Below are 20114 nucleotides of genomic sequence, written 5' to 3'. Positions count from 1 at the left end.
CTATGTTACTGCTATGCAATTAAGACAGATTCCCTGATTAAGGAACATGCTAACGGCTGTCATTTGATAATAATGAATCGCTCCTAATTTTGCACATAACCACTGAGAGCTATTGATCTGAGAAAGGGATGTGACTCGCATCGCGAAAGCTTAAAAGCTCGCCAAGTCCATTATGCTCAACGACGATGTGCTCTTATTTGCGTCGTGAGAAGGCTCTCTCCCTTTTGTCTCAATCCCCCTTTTTGAAGTTCTTTTTAGCAAAGTCGATGTGTTTTGAAGCCACATTTCATTGTCTATAGTCTGAGCATCCTCTGTAGTTCAGTGTGTCTTTTGCTGCATTTATTGATTTCACTGGGTCATTCACATCATTTACATGCATCTCAGCCTTAGACCAGCATCTGAAATCTCACGCACCTACACTACATTAAAGCTGCTATATAATCTTGTCCTGTTTGTGGTACAAGTTTGGGTGTAATTTTGTATGATTTAGTGTTTGTCTGAGGGACCTTTCCTTGCTGGATGTATGAGGCATGTTTGAAATGATTTCTGTTAGTGTTTGTAACATTTCCTAACAGGACAAGCAATATTTCTGTCAACAAACTGAAAGCAATTTCTGCATCACTCAACTAAACCAATTATTAACTGTAGTTGTTTTCACTGTCTAAGTATTAAGAAGTATCACAATCAAATATATATAGTATAATATTATTACAAATATATAGTATATATATATTATATATTTTATTGTAATACTTCTTAAAGGATCAGCGCAAGTTGTGCATAAATATATATATATACTATATGTATATACTATATATATTTGAGCAATATTAATTTCCTTTCAGCACCATATCAGCTAGTCCTATTTATAAACCATTTCTACATCCCATGTGGCTTAACTGCACTGACATGGTAGGATTTGCTCATATACCACTCTTTCCTCATCCATGTGTTTGATAACCTCCTCTTCCTTTTCCTGACCTTGCCTTCCAACAAACATCCACACACACACACACACACACACACACAGAGAGAGAGCAGACACCTTGGAATGAGCTATGTTGATTAAATTACATTTATCCATGTGAAAGGGTTTATTGGCTTGCATGGTGATTTATTCAGGGGTAGATAGAGGCGTTGTGGAGGAATCTGAGTTCCGGTGTTGTGGTTCAAACACTGCCAGCCTCTCCAGCTCGCGAGAAATTATGTTACTGCAAAATTCACACTTATTTAATTAAACTGTCAGGCAATTAAAAATGTGGAAACGTGCTATTCAGGAGGGTAATTCGCAGCAGAGATGATCACATCAATAAAGCAAATACAGCGGTGCACTGAAATTCACTTTAGAATTAAAGAACAAAGCTGTATTTCTTTTCAGAGGTGAGCTGATATACAACAAGGACGTTACTGAAACGCTACATTCGGGTGTGTTCCTTTGTCATCTAAAGACATCTGAGGGAGTTGCATTTTGTCCTATGGCACCTTTAAGTTTTAGCTCACATTCTAGCTGAGGTTTCAATACTTTCAATGTAGCAATGGAGGGCCCACCTGCAAGGGCGTGGGTGGGCTTTTTTTCTAATTAATTTGCATGATGCAGTCAAGAATTTTGACAAGTTTTTTTGAGACTTTCTCCATCATTTTGAGTAATTTGAATGCTGAAACACACATTTTATGCACTGAATAAAAAAAATGAATTTGAAAAAAAAAATGAAACATTTTTAGCAGAACTAGGATTCAGTAGCAGGTTAAGTATTAAAAATAAAGCAATGCATTTATAATGTTGTGCATACATTTAACAATATATTTCCACCATTTTTAACAACATGGGTAAATGTAATGTCAGGTTTATATATTTAATGCACACTGATGCATTTCAGTAAGTTCCGTCTTTCTAACCATACTCTCTGGTGTTTAATGTTTTTTCATGCTGCATCCAGTATTAAAGCAGACAAGATGATTCAGGGCCATGCGGAGACCCTTGGAGGGGCAGGTGCTCAAAGTATAAAAGGGGCACATGGAACACGGCTTTAAATAGGGCTGTGCTCCTTGCTGATACGTGTATCAAAACGGATGCTTCTGTATTGATACAGTAGCAAATGCCGTGACGCAATTTTGAAAAAGAAACAGTACAGAAAAGACCATTTTAAGTTGAAAAGTTTACACCTCTTAGTTACTCTGGAATTAGAAGCTGAATTATATTATTATTATTGTTGAGTTTACAGGGCATGGTGGTTTTGTTGTTGTAAACACTACTGTTGCTGTTGTAGAAAAATATATTTCTGTCTTATTTAAAATAGAATTATATTCTAATCATGTTATGAATTTATTCATTTTTGAATAATAATGATAATAAAAACAGGATTGATAAGTATAATTTGGAGGATGAGAAAATCAGTATAAGCCTGTTTTACCAGTGTTGTGATAATTTTTAAGGCACTCGTATGAAAAAAACGTATGACAAATTATGACGTACAGAAAATTATATGTACAAAATCATCCGGTTATCACTTTAGCTGAGCTGAATAAAAAGCAGAAACATTTTTACTAATGAAACATGAAGACAATAAACTCACGATTGCGAAAATATATGGTTTATGTGTGTTTTTCAAGTTATTTCCAGATAATAAATAAATAAACGATATGAATAATGCAGTATAATTATTGATATATCATTTAGTATTGAAACTATCAAATATATTTCCTGCCTTATTTTGTGATAACAATTGGAAAAAGGTGTTCGTAGTAGCCTTTATAAACTAATCATAAAATTGTCATTAGGAAAATATTGAACAAAAATATTATAGCCCCTTGCTGCAGCTAACGTTACTTCCACAGGCTACACACAGCAATATAAACAACAGATGTGCATGCTCTCTTCACGTTGTTCTTGTAAAATAATAATAATTGAATAATATAAGTGGCGGAAGATAGGACAGCGGCTAGGCAGAGGTGTCCGCCACTGCTGTTCCATACAGTGGTGCATTGGATAACACTGGGAAAGCGTACCCAGTTGGGACGCTACGGAAGCCACATTCCGCACATAGGAGGTAACATGTGGAATTACACATATGGACTGGCCCAGGGCAGTACTTCATATGGAAGTCTCTGCGGTAGACTCAACCCCCTGAGGGCATCAAGGGGAACAGGGGCAGACCCCCCCACTCCCCACTCAACATTAAAGAGCATAACAAAGACATTTAAGGTATGAATTTATTTTTAATCAGAGACTTTGAGCAACAGCAACAACAACAAAAAAAGTGGCCACATTAAGACTCATTTTGATAGAGCAGAGTTCATGATTGTGTTGGCCTGTAGAGTCTGTTCTGTGGTATTTGTCATGCCTAGATGGAATAAAAGAAGTACAACATGTGTCTGTCCTTAAAGTCTTAATACACATGCTGTATTTCAACCATTAAGATGAGTATGAAGCCTATTTTGGCATGGACTTCTTTGTGAGTATATAGGTTATTGGCAGCAAAAGGGATAAAACTAAAGCTTTTTAATGCTATGCCTTTAAATTTAAGAGGCATTTACCATACTTAATTTCCTAAAGTAGATTATGCCCATAAAACTGAAGAAAAAAAATTTGCTTTGACTCATAATTAATGTATGATCTTTATGGGAGCAGATTTTTTTTACGGGACTCCATTTCTGATTTAAAGGGGTTTTGAACTGAGAAATCAAAATTCCCTTGATTTTTTTACATATAAGATGTCATCGTACTATAAAAACATCCTGTAAGTTTCAGAACTCAAAACTTTCTCATTAAACAGCTGATATTGAAGCCAATCTGCCAAAAAAAAAAAAGATTGAAACTGAAAGACAATGCTGTGCGACTATATTGGATCTGACTGTAATGTCGCAAAACACGAGTTTTATATTTCATTTTATATGTACTGAGTATTTATAAGTTTTTAACCTAAATCACAGCAGCGTTCATCTGTGAAGGATGTTAGCTGTCAAACATACACAACTGTGAGCCAATCAGTGGGTGCTTACTTACGAGTCTACAATCCACCATGCCTATTCAAACAGAGTGTTCCAATGAGAGGTGGTCAAACCAGGACAGAAAATACCCTATTACTTCTAAATTATGATGTTTTCCTTTCGTAAAAATCTAGATAGCATTATAAGTAGACCACAGAGAACAGTACTAAATAATAAAAAAGGCAGTTCATGACCCATTTAAATGTAAACTCACTGAGACATGTAAAGTCATGAACATGGAAAGGTTTATATGTGCAAAAACTGTTGTTTTGTGACTGGCACTGCATGACAAGAATGTGGCAAGCTTATTCATGCAAGTTTCATATGAGTCCTGATTACATCAAGGACAAATTATTCAAAAGTCAGGAAATCAGTTGTCCCTTTGGGAGCCTATAGAGCTATGTGAAATACCATATCATACCAAGCAAAAGATGTGTGTGATTGTAATACAAATTGTTAGAATTTGATTAGGATTTTCAAATATTGTAGGCCATAAAACCACCTGTCAGAAAGAAACAAATACTTAACATACAAAAAATTGTATAATAAAGTGCAATATGAAGCATATTTTACACTATTATGATTTATAATACAGTACACATGTCAGGATATCGTTTTGCTGTCTCAGTATTCTGTATTTTTAAATGGTGCTGTTTTTTTGGTCATTAACTTTTTTTCTCAATGAATCTGTTGAGTGAACATTTGAAAGAATCATTCATAATGTTTGATAGTATACTTTACACCACCTGCTGGTGCAATGGAGTAACTTGCTGAAAGAGGCACAAAATGAATCAGTGTTTTTGGTGTACTGTATCTAAATATTTAAGTCAACAGGATGAATTTAATTTCCTCTGCTATCTCGTAGGACTCTTCTGGGACATGTAGTAATTTGGAAATTGCCGTAAGAAAAAGGATGCGATGATTTAAAAAATAATTATTGCATATATAGTAACTTAAAAAAAATAATAATAATTTAAATGCTGTGATGAACTGTTGTAATGAAGAGATATTATTCCAAATATATGATTTAATTAGAAATATATGATTTCCTTTTCAGATATTAGTATGTGGTGAAATGTGTATTAAGCAAGATGCTTACTGCTGATCATCTCATTATCTTTACATTACTTTTATGCTTTTATATCTTTATTCAACAACATACATGCTGACAAATTCAAATATGGAATAAACTACTTAATAAAAAAAACATCCTTTTTGTAAAGTAACATCGGTGCACCAGTAGGTGGTGACAAATGAGTGAATTATCTGAATCAACTTATTCCTGAATCAACAATTGAATTCGTTATTGAATCATTCTTTCAGCCGATTTGTTCAAAACACGTATTCATTCAGACTCGAACATGCCACAGTTGTTTGACATAGTTTGGAAATACTTTTTCATTTTTATTAACAATCATTACGTTTATAATTCTGTGTGGTGACACTAGTGGTGCAGAAATGACAGACTTTGCCTTTAAATTTAAGCAAAAGAACCTATACTGCCTGTGTGGGAGCGAAGGAGAGAGAGACAGAAAGATAACAGTAATGATATGGCTCCACTCCAGCCTGTGAAGGCCATTAAAGTGTGATTCATGTGGCCATGTCCTTTAATGACATATCCAGTTAGTCATCAATAAAGTGAGACAGATGTAGGATGAAGATGGAGCATTTTGATGGGTGGAGGGTTGGGGTTACAATGACCTCTGTCCTCTGTTGCAGCACCAAGCTGATTCACGACACACAGCGCACACACACACAATGATGTTTTTTACTTGTCAAAATGTTCTGTTTGTGTGCACCGCCCCTCAAACGTGTCCAGGGAGTGTGCTGACCGCATCTGGCCCGGCTTGCACTTCATGAGTAAACGGTGGACTAAGTGTTAAGGTGCTTGCAACTCCGTTAAATGTCCCAAGTGCCATGCCTCAAAATGTCAGCGTATTAGATCAGTGACCTTGGTAGTATATTATGAGCTCTCAGAAAGTTTTATACTTCAGTAGATAAAATATTGACTATCCAAACATCTACTTGCATGGCCTAAACAGACAGATCATTTAAACTCGTTTTGACAGTGCTATCTATCATTGTTCATCTACAAAACGTGAGTTTTACAGCCCCTCTAGACAGATGCCATGTTATTATAAATGTTTTGTTCTAGTCGCTGTTAATGGGTGACGTTCCGTAACAAATGTAAAGAGCTTTCCTTCATGTTTTACAGGCTATCCGGAATGAATGTCCCATCTCCTATTGTTAGCAACAAGAACTGGCTGAGGTTACACTTTGTTACTGACAGCAACCATCGATACAAAGGCTTCAGCGCCCATTATCAAGGTAAACTGCTCGCTTTGTCTTTGCAAATGCATGGTTTCCATGGCTAGTATTGCTCTTGTGAATACTGTAGTGAAAGTCTATTCAATTGTCCTCTATGGATAATTAATTATATGATTAATTATCTTTGATTTAAGTATTTCTGTTGCATAAAAGGTGCAACATTTTTTTGTAAGTTAAACACATTTTGATATCAATTATAATTTTCTTCCAGATGTCTAATCAAAACTGTTGATTGTCATTGACTTCAGCTCACATGGCTCTTTTTGCAATAACTTTCAACATTCAGCGTCAGAAAAGTGTTGTTTTTGCTGCCAATGCTTGAATGCCTCTTTCCTTTTTTGGTTGGTTTGTTTCGTGCAGTTTCTCCAAACTAACTCATATTTCAACAACAAATCATGTTTTGTATTTTTTGGAAGCAGCTATCTTTTTGCTTCTCTCATAAAAAAGGATGCTCAAGTGTAATAAAATAGTGGGGGTTGAAAGAAAGAACGGCGAAAAGCAAGCCGCTTTTAAGTTTTATGCTTTGACAGGTCATCCATAGCCATACTTTTCTCATGTGCTTGGCTGCATACTGTGTTTGTGAACTACTTACACACATTTACCATAAACCCAATTCCAGTATCTATACAGCCGTTCACTGGAAGCTGTTCTGTAGAGGTCTGGAGTGAAATATGAAATTGTTTGCCAACCCTTACATATCTGTGCTATTATCTTAGTGAAGTGTTGTATAATGTTGTTTTATATGGAAATTCATATATGTCTTTACTGGGTCTTTTGGATTCTTTTCTGAGCCTCAAGTAAAACAAACCTCATTTGCATGTGATTTTTGTATGAAAGCTAGTTTGTGCCATAGGAATAAAAAAGATAATTGCAAATCATTATTTCACAATTCTGACATTTTTTCTAGCAATTCTGAGAAAAAAAGTCAGAATTGCAATATTTTAACTTGCAATTGCAATATATAAACTCATCATTCTGAGAAGACAGGTCAGAATTGTGAGATATGAAGTTGCAATTACTGTTGATATTTTTTAATTCTGTGGCAGAAAAAAAAGAATTGCGAGATGTAAACTCGGAATAGCTAGGAAAAGTCAGAATTCTGGATTTCTATCTTGCAATTATGAATATTTACATCTTCTCTGACTTTGGCAATTACCACATTTACCTTTTTTATCCCTTGCTGAAAACGTACTTCCATAGAAAGGCTTTGTGTAACTTTAGAGACTTTTGTTAGGTCAGTATGTCTCTATGTCCTTTCCTCTAAACAGACATGCAATCATCTTGGATAATTGAAAATGTGAGCAGAAGTTGGGCTATAGGATTGGACTTGTTTGATTTGTGTAAGATCCAAGAGTGCTAATTAGAAGCTTGCTGCATTGAATTGAGCTGGCATGAGTTTTGACTGTGAAATAGCAGGTACTCACTGCATCACCAGCACAAGTGATCGGGTTCAAAAAGCAACATCTACACTGTGCTTCAGGACACAGCCTAGCAAAATCCAATTTAGCCCACTGATTCATCTGAAAGAGATGCCATCAGAATGGAAGGCCATTCCATTTCGGCCCGCTCCACTCTTATACACATTAACCAGCTGTTGCTGGTTCAAGATGCCAGTTGATGGAAATGCTCATCTGCAGAAAATAAAGCTGTTATTGGCAGGGGCAGTTTGGCTTCAATATACACAGACTACCCGGGTCTCCATCTGAGAGTCCAGGAGCAAGAGTATGATGTAGACATCATCTTCTCCTGATTAAGACAAAATATATGTATATAAATTAAAAAAATAAAAAATAAAGTTGGATGATGTGGATTTTATTATATATTTAATCTGACATCATAAAACTATACCACAAAAATTAATGTAGGAATTCTGGAATTCGGAATTGAAACGGCAATTTGGAAGTTCAAACTTTTGAGCACCATAGAAGCCCATTATTTGGAAAACAAATTCTGGAATGTTTTCCTCAAAAACCTTAATTTGACATGAACATCTTGTATGACGTGTGGGTGAGTAAATTATCAGGAGATTTTTATTCTGGAAGTGAACGTCTCCTTTAAGAGAAAAGTACATGATAGAGTAAAAGTGTAAATGAGGAATAATTTTATTTATTATATTTTTATTTTTTGAAAAATATTTGTCTGGTCTTTTATATTTAGGTTCTCCTATTTTATTTTATTTCATTTCATTAGTTAGTCACATGCTCCTAGGAAAGGTGTCTTCAGACGATTTCTGAAGATTGGAATGGATTCCTCTAATAAGGGTTGGCAGTGGCAGTGAGTGTGAAGTTTTTGAAAGTGACCTTGTGCCGCATTGTGATGGTTCCGCCAGGAATTGTTGATTCACTGACAGCAGGGAACGAGAGGGAATGTAAATGCTTTATGCTGAAATCAGTGTCTTGAGAATTTGAAAGCGAGTGGAAAGTGTATGACATGGCTCTTCTTCGGCTGATTGAAGTCCAGACATGCTGCAGTTTTCTGGATCACCCGTAAAGGCATGGTGGTGCTAGCTGGAAGGCCTGCTAGTAAAGCTGGCTAGTAAAGGTCTTTCATTCATAAAATGTAATCAAATTATCAATATGGCACCAGGAGCTGAACTGATGAAATAATTATATTTGAAATAATGAGTCAGAGTACAGTAACTTGGCTAAATTGAATGAGTGGGAGGTCTATAGTATCTTCAAAAATGCATAACTAACAAAAACTCAAACTTAAATTGTTTAAATAAATTTGAAATGTTAAATAATAGATTGTGTGCTCAATTGCAAGAAACTTCTTAAGGCCAATTTATACTGCCCCGACGGACACCGACCAATGGCAACAGACACATCCGTCAGGTTTTGGCGGATCGGTGTTTTACCCCATCTGCCTCTGTTGGCATTGGTTGCACTTGTTTTCGGTGAATGAGCATCTTGGCATTTGTCATGTCTGGAATGTCTGAGAACGTACTGGTTGGTGTCTGCCAGTGAATTAGTCTTTAAGAGAATGGTTATAATGGAAAGTTTACTATCACCTAGATTCTAGATTTCTTATTTTTATTTTTTATTTTGGGCAGCTTGTTTCTCTTTGTGCATCAAGAACGTGAGTGCAACTTGCAAGAATGAAATGCCTTATTGTGTTAAGAGTAAGACATCATTCAACCCCTAAAGCAACTACATAAAAACATAGTAGTTTGCATGTACAGATGGTAGTGGTTTCAAATTTGCAAAGCAAACTTCTCCTTCAAGCCTAAGTCATTTAGAGGTGAGCATGGTAATTAAGAATAATCCAAGATAAGTCATGTAAACTAGGGCAAAGATGTTGGCAAAGGGCCAAGGGAGCCAGCTTTCATAACGCCAATAAGAATTGCAAATGTGCAAAAGGAGTTCTTCTACCAAACTTAGTCTTGTAGCTTTTGATGACACAGCAAGCACTTTGCAACACTTCTTGCTCACTTTTAAGAGTAGGTCAGTTAGCCATAGAATTTGAAATCCATATGTGGCCACAGGTCCTCTGTCATGCCTTCCCTGGAGTGGATGCCACATCTAATAAAGTTCTCCTTTGATGGTCACCTGAGGGAGTAATTATTTGACTGGACCCTAGGTCTATGTCAAACACGATTCCTCAGGAATTTCCTTAACTCAATGCCATTAGTGCAACAGAAACTCCAGCAAACAGTCTATAATGAAGACAATGATCCACACTACTGCCTGCTGTGCTTAAGTTGGGCACTTTAAATGTGTCTGTGGATCATTATGTTATAATCTTTTCAGCAATGTAGCCTTTGAATTGGAGAATTGGAAATGTGAAATTAATCTAATATGGAGGCCAAAGTTGTTGACATATCGATGTTACAATATAATTAAATAAAGAATATCACATTATCAGTATTTCATAAACTGTAGCATAGTGTCTTGACTGAGCAACGCTAGGTCTAAAATAATAGATTTCAGACTCAAACTCTCACTTCAAAGTCTTTTGGATCTGCGCCTGGGCTTTAGGCAAAAACCAGTTGACATGTAGTAGAAAAACGCACCATTGTCTCAGTTTTAGGCAAAAGAGTGGAATCCCAGAACCTTTTACTGAATATTTCAGTGCCAAACTGCCCATCACCATCTGTACAGGGCAAGCAATGCAGCACTGTGTCGATATTCCTCAAACATTCTGGTTATGGCTTTCTAGTCAACACTGGAAAAATCTTTTTAATTTGTAATTAGCATTTAGCAAATCAAAAATAAAATAAATGCATACATACATACATACATACATACATGCATAAATATATAGATAAATACTAAAGAAGCAAAATTGCATAAGACATTGAGACTCCTTGTCAGAGATCCAAGTTAAGGTTATAATATACGCTTTTTTTTTTTTTTACTTCGTTGGCAATTGTTTGCTTTATATATAATTATTGTTTAATTCCTTCTTAAACTTAAACTTAATTCAAACAGAGAATATTAAACATCTTCATGATTTAATGTTGGAGGCTCCATTCAAACTTTGTTTTGTAGGCAATTAAATTCAGTTCAATTGAATTTTAGTTTTATGTGTACTATCTATATTTAGTTTTTGGCAAACATTGTACTTTTTGAGAAACTAAAGATTTGGAAGAAAAACCATTGCATTGACTTTTGTTCATAAAATGATTAGAAACATTTTAGCTTGATGTTGCGAATTAGCATTTGTTATATTATTTTAATTTATTGTCATAATTATAAACACAGGTTCTTGCACAAAATTGTTTTACTGTTTACTTCACTTGGTTATTATTTTATTTGTTTACCTATAACTAAACGTCACGAACATTCACAGGAAATAGTTTACTTCTGCATTGAAAAATACGGTGGATAAAACCAGTGCAAACAGTCCATGCAAATAAATGGCAGTATCGGTATTTTTAGAGCAGAATTTACCTTTCATTTCTGCTCTAAAAATTGGTGAGCTGTTGCTAAGTGGGGAAAAAATGTCCTGAAATCAATCATTTTTTATCTAGTTATTTTGGATAAAGGAACATTGCAGTCTAATTGATAACAAAGCTAAATAAGCATGAAGAGGTTCTCTAAACGGAATAATTTAGAAGAACAGCAGGAAATCAGATGATATGAATGATATTAAAGAGAGAAAATAAAAATATGCTTTGACTGTAGAGTGGTTAATAATTTATATTTATATCATAATAATTTAATGCACACCTAGTCATGGATCATCTCTTACATATGATTCTCTGGAAAGATCGATGATATGGTTATCATAGCCAACATGTTATTGTCAAAGGTGTCAATGGATCAACAAAAGCACAAGCTATTTGCTTTACTGGTCAGCTGTGGTTATTAATGTTTACTCATATATAAGCAACCTTAAGGGCTCAGAAGGTTTTTTTTTTTTTTGTATAGATTATTCACAGAAGCAGAAATAACAACCAAAGTTACCCCCTAGCAACAGTGGCTCATCAAACCGCTCAATTTAAGAACATAAGCAATATTTATCTCACCTCGTAGGTCATTTACAGTTTTCCTCTCGCTTACTCGAACGACTTTAGTAACCGTTTATACAAGAACTGAAATATACAATTTATTGTGATAGAGTTTTGTGTTTGCAGGGTTCAGTAAGTTCATTTGCAGGCCACAGCTTATGTTCCCGTAGCAACCACATCTGATATTAGACCCTCCTCCCCTCCACCCTCAATCTACAGAAGAAAATCTTCATTAAAGAAAATGCCATCCACTATTCATTGATAATGCACAGATATGCTAAGCGTCTGAGTCCATAGGGTTATATACTGTAAGTCTTTAAAGGGTAAACATCCCCAGGAGAAAAATATATCCGCAACTCTAATGGCTCTCAGTGTTGCCATTACTTCTAGACAAGAGTAGTGCGCTTGGTCTCAGCAGAGGCGATTTATCAAAGAGTTATGTCAGAATTCACTCAGGAAGGCTTTCAGATGAAGTAATGGCCAGAAAGCGGCAATATTCCACAAGTATTATTATACATCTGCTCTGTTCATCATTTATCCTAACGTTTATATTACAGACAGTTGTTTAATGAAAAGCACAATCAAGTGGGTCGACGAACTGCATTTTGCATTTAACTGTAAGCATATTAATCAGATGCTAAACCTGTGTGGCCCTGTTGCTGGTATAGCCATAACTGAGATGTTATGTAATGATGCCCTCACATGCCTGACAGTAAGAAGGTGAAGGTCAGTTGTATGGCAGGGAAATATGATAGTATCACTATTTCCTATCCGATAACAAATGGTGCACAGGATCCACTCTCGACTTTGGTCCAGCTAATAATCTGACATCCAGGGCGGAAAACAATTACTGTAATCTATCCTTGACTAGATGGACATGGGGATAGGTTGCCAAGGGACTCAGCAGAGAGATACGGTGGCAATGCAAGGACATGTCTGAGATCACATCAAAGATACCTGGAAGACCCAATGTACATATTGGCACACAAAGCACTTTCAGCTGGAGTTTTGATGCTGTAGCTTGTTAATTGGGTTTTGAAATCTTTGCTTAACTTTAATAGAACAAACAGGTGAATGTGCAAGTCTGCAGCAACCCTCACCGCAAGTACGTCAACAAGAAAAACAAATGTTTGTGATAGCAGACCTTCGAACCCATCACAAGTATTTGGGTTTGAGTTGATGAGTTCCTTGCAATGGGGATTTGAAGATTTGATTTGTACCCATCACATCCTGCGCAGCTCAGTGGAGCAGTCATTTCCAAGAAACCATGAATATGTTGACCTTGGTTAGCTGCTGACAGCTGCTCGATTTTTAAATTAATTAGTGTTTGAAAAGCGCTCTTAGCCCGAATAGGTGTTGAAATGCCTTTGTCACACATGTGGAGGCTCAGGAAAATGTTAAATGACTAATTATAGATGTAAAATGTCAGTTCAGTGCCATAAAGAATTTGAGGAAAGTTTGGTTTGACAGGTAATAGACAGTAATTGCGGAAAGTTTGGTCTTTATTGCCTATATAGATGCATATTTGGGGTAGAAGGAATGCAGAACAGCTTATTTTACAGTGCATTAGAATATACTGTATTTAGGATACATATGTGCATTTGCCAATACAGACTGCTTATGTTGCATCCAGGCTGTTGGTTGGGCATTGTAATGAATGAGTTTGTGTTTTAATGTGTTGTCTGGTGTGTTTATAGTCTGTTCTTAGTTTTATTGATGGCATACAAAATATTGTGCCATTTACGATACTCGGGAAGCGATAAGCAAATTACTTGAGAGGTCTAAAGTGACGTAAGTGATTGAAAGACATGCTGAAACATCATTTGGGATAATAACCAGTGAAAATGGCTTTCGTTTTCAAAACAGAAATCTGTCGCCATCACCATCATTCTGATGTGTTGCCCATTTCTGGCAAAATTTCTAATTAATCACATTTATTATGATTTTATGTCAGTGTTTCCACTCAAGTTTATAATGATAGAACATCCTGGTAGTGTTAATGGGATGATGTGCCACAGCTTAAAAGAATTGTGATTATAACTGAAGTTTAAGGTTAGATTTGTTTCCTTATGGTAGAAAAAAAGGAACTATTATGGCAATTAGCATTATGTGTAATTTCAGTGTGCTTTAATGTACCTTTAAAAGTGGTTTAATGTCTTGTCATTGACTAAGGGCAACAGCCCTTTCCTCAGTTTTAATGTGTTGTCACTAGCAGAGCATTTCATTTGCAGGCCTCGTGTCAAATGATTTATTCAGCATAAACCTTTTAAGTAGAAACAGGTGCCAAAGCAAATTTCCATCTACAGAATAATTTACTAAACCTTTGGATCTGGGTGTGTCTATGTTAATAGCATATTCAAATGAATGCTGAATAGGTTCATGTTGAAGGTTTTCGAAATCAGTTTTTCATTGGTTTTTATTTATTTATGGTGATGGCTGATCCAGTGGGTGGTTAATGGGTGCTCAGTAATGAAAGTGAGGTTCCATTAGGAGTTGATAGAATGATTCCATATTCAACTGAATACTGTAGGTGTGTTGTAATCACCTATCATTCTTAAACAGCTTCCTCCAGATATAGATGCATTCGGTTTAATAATAAAAAAAGGGGGGACCATCTATAAAAACTGTTTAAACATGTCAACTTCAGGAAATATGAAAGGGTAATGTTCTGGGTCTGTATGTTTTCATTCTGGCACAATGTTGATTACCACAGAAAATTATTTCTCCTCTCATCCACCTTATTAGCCCCTCTAAACTGGTGGTTTTGGTAACTTTATAGCTCAAATAATAAACAAGTTTTTACTGAATCTTAAACAAAAATACAAGCTTTGCATTACTATTTTTCAACCTTCTGAAATGTTGACCTGGTTTACTTCTACTTGTGTCGTAAATGCTTTGCTGCAACTGTGATTTGAGTGTGTGTGTGTGTGTGTGTGTGTGTGTGTGTGTGTGTGTGTGTTTTTTTTAACAAAAGATATGGAGTGAGTCAATTATATTCTGTGTCTAGCAACACTATGCCTCAAATACGGTCTAAAACGTATTGTACCTAGACTATTTCTTTCATTAATGTTCTTTCTAAGTGTACTTTGAAATAATGATACATCTCAGGAAGCAAGAGAAATTAGCTATTTTAAATCCAGGGGATGTTAATGGATCAGGGTCAGCTGTATAATAACTGTATAATATCTGTATTTCAGTTTTGCTTAAGAGTGTGTATAATACATGATTTTCATCTGCTACTTCTGACTTTTTCCACATAAGATATACCCTATTTCAAATATTCTTTAGTAGGTAATCAATCAATCAATACATTTATTTATTTATTTTGTTGTTGTTGTTGGATTTGATTGGCATTGGACTTAGATGATGTATTATGTGTTTAGAATTTTGAAAGAAATCAGGGATGTCCCCACTTTTCACAAAAACAAACCTGTGTGTGTGTGTGTGTGGGTGTGTGTGTGTGTGTGTGTGTGTGTGTGTGTGTGTTTTTTAACAAAAGATATGGAGTGAGTCAATTATATTCTGTGTCTAGCAACACTATGCCTCAAATACGGTCTAAAACGTATTGTACCTAGACTATTTCTTTCATTAATGTTCTTTCTAAGTGTACTTTGAAATAATGATACATCTCAGGAAGCAAGAGAAATTAGCTATTTTAAATCCAGGGGATGTTAATGGATCAGGGTCAGCTGTATAATAACTGTATAATATCTGTATTTCAGTTTTGCTTAAGAGTGTGTATAACACATGATTTTCATCTGCTACTTCTGACTTTTTCCACATAAGATATACCCTATTTCAAATATTCTTTAGTAGGTAATCAATCAATCAATACATTTATTTATTTATTTTGTTGTTGTTGTTGGATTTGATTGGCATTGGACTTAGATGATGTATTATGTGTTTAGAATTTTGAAAAAAATCACTGCTTTTACCTTTTCTAGCCGTGAAAGTGGTATTTGGGAAGCATATGGACCTGGAGTATATAAGGGTTTTGAAGAATTTAAAGTTACGAATGTTGGAAATGTGTTTGGTAATAGATTATGTAAGGGTGGGCAAACATTGTATTTCATTCATATTCATAGGCTGCCTGAACGGTCAAATGTAGGCCCCTCTTTAACAAAAATTTAATATTTATTTATCCAAAAAAGGAATGTATTGTATCTCCATAGGAAGTAGAGCCATTGTTGAGTGTGCATTTGCATGGCTCTGTTAAGTAGTGCTACATCTCAGATTTACACATTTAGCCCCAACGTGTTCTCCTTTCCCTGTGTCATCCATTTCAGTTGAAGAGACAAACATATACAGGTCTATTATTGGGGAAACTTCATTTTCTATGAAAATGTATAAATCCCATTGCCAATAATAACACAGATGTGGTTTTAAAATATAAATTAAGGCTATTGTTTGCTTATAGCTCGATGTGTTCAAATGATTACATATTTAACTGACCGAAGACTAATTTAGTAACAGAAAATCACACTAATTTCATACATTCGTTCATACAACACAACTTGTGGAATCTCTAATTTTCATCCGTTTAACCTGGCTGTTACCGAGTTCTAGTGAGTGTCACATGACTCCATCTGATGGCAAAGCCAGGGTTAATTTTCAGGTCGGTCTTCCCATAACTAATGTGATGACCAGGAATTGTTTGTGTTGCTTTGCACTCTTTATGCATTTATTAGTTAGCTGGTTTAATGGCATGCACCATTTACAATGGGAAAAAGAGGCATTAATGCAAGTAAAGCATTTTCCACAATGTTTTCAAATATTCAGAGTGGACTAGTTATTATCATCATCATCATCATCATTATTATTATGAGCTTTTGCATTCCCAACAAGACTTCTGTTTGACCTTTGACATGCTGGGCTACATGCTTGTCTGGATTAGCCCTAAGGACTGTGCCATTTGTCTGCATGCATGTCAAACAGCCACTTTATCTCCCATAGGAATACCTTGGCAGACATTTGTGGCCCAAACTACTTAATTAAACAAATAATTAAACAAAGTCTGCTTCACATCAAATGGTGTAGACATGCAGAGCAAGCTGAACTCTTCCCCTTGTCAAGGTTGACAACTGAACAGAAGTCCTGTCCTTCCACTCCTTTTTAAAAAAAATTCCTCACTTTTTCATTTTATGCACTTGCCTTTTATTCAACACATATTTTCTGTTTGCAGAGCAATTTGGAAATTGTTGACACTGCTATACTTTTCTGCTATTCTCTCTCATGCGCTTGATGATGGTTTCTTTTTCAGTGCTTACAAGTTTATTTAAAACCTGTTTCACCTGATTTCATGTTTTTTTGTTTCATTTTTTCCCCTTTAACTAGTGAAAAGGTCTGTAGATTTCAAATCTAGAGGAGTAAAATTATTCCCTGGCAAAGACAACAGCAACAAGTTTTCTATCTGTGAGTCTACCCTTTGTTACTATTTTATGGTAAATCTGTGTTTCTCGTTTGGAGTCGATTACAGCAAACAGTGACTGTAAGATCATTGCAAGATCAGCTTGTGCTGATAAGCATTTATCGGTGAAATCACGGATGAATTTCAGTTCCCACAAATATCTCACAAGCAGAAGTTTCCAGGCGATTTAATTTAACCCCCCACTGAGACTTATTTCCTCAAAAGCATGAATGGCAGTTTACCGTAAAATTGTGATTTGTACACATAATGAGGGAGTGACCTTGTGGCTTGTTGTATCTGTGCTCTTTTTATGCGTTGTAAATTCCTATAATTTTTATATTAACATCCAGTTAGCTTCTCTTCATTTTACTTTCAAAAACAAAGATTTGTTTCTATGGCCATTGGTCTAAGTTAGTTTTATAAATTATGGGCCTGTTTTGGTCAAAATTATTGGTTTATCCCAATAATCTCTAAATATAATGGTAAATATTATTGTACGGAATAAATAAAATAAAAAGGCAGATGTATTTTCACATATGAATACCCATTTACACTGATATTGTATATTGATCAATGATATTGATATTATATTGATATTATAAAAAAAATTATATTGTTTATTTTATATTGTACTTAAGCCAAGTGAAGTGATAAAAATATGTAAAATTTAGGAAAGTACGGAAATTATGTTTTTTTTTATTTTCATTTTGAAACCTGTTTGAAACACCCTGCCCTTAAATTTATTATGAACATATCAAATTACACTGTAAAATATGGAAGGAAAATTTGTTCTAGTTAGAATGCACTTTTTTTCCTGAAAGACAGTCCAGCATTGCAAATTAGCTGTAGATATGCAGCAACAGTCACTTCAGCTTGAGATAAACTACAACAGCATGTCTCCCATTGACCAAATATTTAAAAACCTGCAATGATCTTCAACATCGTCATATTTGTTTTAATTGACTCTTTTATTTGTTGGTTTGATTGTGCTCTTCTTATTTTCCTTTGAATATATTTGTGTTGTCAGAGTGTGCCATGTTTTTTCGATTTAGGTACATTTTTATTGCTTTATTTGGGGATCGTTATCTGCTGATATTGCTTGCATGACCAATCTCCCTCGCCATTTCCAAACCAGCAGTCTCTCCGTTCCGTCAACAACACAACACAGTGAGCAATGTTTGCACCATGCAGTTCTGATCTAGTACCCATTGTGAAAGTTATCAAGCTAGATTGCAGCTGTCAAACACGGGAAATATCCACTATTACGTTATTTTTCTTGTAACTTGCATATTGTTGTGAATAATGCACTGTAAGCAACCCTTCCATAATTTCAGGCCTTTTCCATTCTGTGTATGAAATTAGTTTTTTACTTTTATACCTGTTGAGGGAATTTGAAGTGGTGTGGCCTTTTAGCACTTTTAGCACTTTCCAAAGTAGACTTATAAGACAGGCAAAGAATATGCAAAAACAAATGTGTAAAATTGCTTTCGGTATAGTTTAGCTTTGAATGTATCGCTATGGTTTTGTTATACTAAAGATACCCACACACATATTCTATATTTATAGCATATTGTCAAAAACACCTTCAGGTTGAGGGTGTCTTGTTAGACTTTGTAGAGATGGGTATAATGGTTTAAAGTGCTTCTGGCACTGTTTTGTTCATAGATCCCATTTAAAATGAACTTAAATTGAACTCTGTACTTTAGTTGTACTGCTTACATGTCAAGCGGAGCCAAATAGAACAGCTAGTGACTCCCCTCTAATGCTTTTGGAATATGTTTTAAATATGTGCTTCTGAAAAAGAGCCCATCTTGTTTCATTGTTAATGCAACTTGCCTTGTTGCATTCAGAATCTAGTGTTAGAGATCAAATGAGCCTGAAGCCTAAATAATTTTCTGTTAGGAACAAAATGTGTTCAGAAATGCAGGTGTTCCATGACATCATGCAGTTAATAGAATTAAGATTGAATGTTTACAGCTGAATGAGCAATCGTTTCAAGTATTTATTTCAAGTTACTGTGATTATGTAAACGCACAAGTGTTTTAAAAAAGCTGTGATATCAAACATGTAGTTGCTCGAAATGTGTGCCTGTCCCACTGTCTATGGTCCTGTCCTAATAATTATAATTTTAAATAAACCAACACACAAACAACAGTATTAAACAACATATAGGTTATTTAAAATGTGCCATTTAATACTATTTCATCTATTTCTTTATGCTTAAAAAGTATTATTATGGTTGATGTTTTTATTTCTAGTAAATTGTAACTTCATATAGAGTACTATTTGTCACATTATTTGAGTAAATTTACCTTTCAGACCTATAAACAGCTCAACAGTTTGCTAGTTTGCACCAGATATATCTGTTTTACAGTCAAACCAGCTGGTATATTACTTTATTGGCTATATGGAAACACATTTTGTCTATAATTTGGCATGACATCACGGATGCACATGTCTACATTGATCATGCGGAAATGAGTGCATGTGACTGCATGTTTAATATCTTGTTCGCTTGCTCGCCCTGTTTATGTGTTCAACTGAACGCCCCATATTTCCTGACGCATGTTGGCAAGGTCCAAGAAAGGGCATGAAGCATTGAGTATTTATATAAAGCTATGTTTTATTTGTGATTTGTTTGTGCATTGACCACATGTGAATAAATTAACAATAAAAATGTCTATGCGATATGCTCATAAATATTTGATCAGAATTACACCTCCTTATTCATAAGATTATGTAGAATATGCTTTATCCTGCGCAAGGTAATGGATGTGATTCTGGTGTGAATGTGTGTCTTTTTTTTATTTACCTGTCAGTTCCTATCACAGAGTAAAGACAGTTTAGCTAGGGATGTGTGTGTTTTGAATTTATGAATGTTTTTGTGCTTGAATGTGTGAGATACAATGTCGAGAGTGTTTCATCAAGTGTGTGTTTGTG

At 35.2% G+C, this 20114-nt stretch overlaps 1 protein-coding gene across 1 annotated transcript in view; it reads left to right on the top strand.

Moving 5' to 3' along the window:
• Nucleotides 1-20114, top strand: part of LOC107570536 (CUB and sushi domain-containing protein 3-like) — a gene marked incomplete at both ends in the record, with an annotated part of 308112 nt that overhangs the window by 117408 nt on the left and 170590 nt on the right. The window contains 2 exon segments of the mRNA XM_016256763.1: nucleotides 6203-6315; nucleotides 17102-17179. Of these exon segments, the coding sequence (XP_016112249.1) occupies nucleotides 6203-6315; nucleotides 17102-17179 (191 nt within the window).

This window comes from Sinocyclocheilus grahami, unplaced genomic scaffold (assembly GCF_001515645.1).
Source record: "Sinocyclocheilus grahami isolate Dianchi unplaced genomic scaffold, SAMN03320097.WGS_v1.1 scaffold1471.1, whole genome shotgun sequence".
NCBI lineage: Eukaryota > Metazoa > Chordata > Actinopteri > Cypriniformes > Cyprinidae > Sinocyclocheilus > Sinocyclocheilus grahami.
This window is presented reverse-complemented; position numbering and strand designations above follow the sequence as displayed.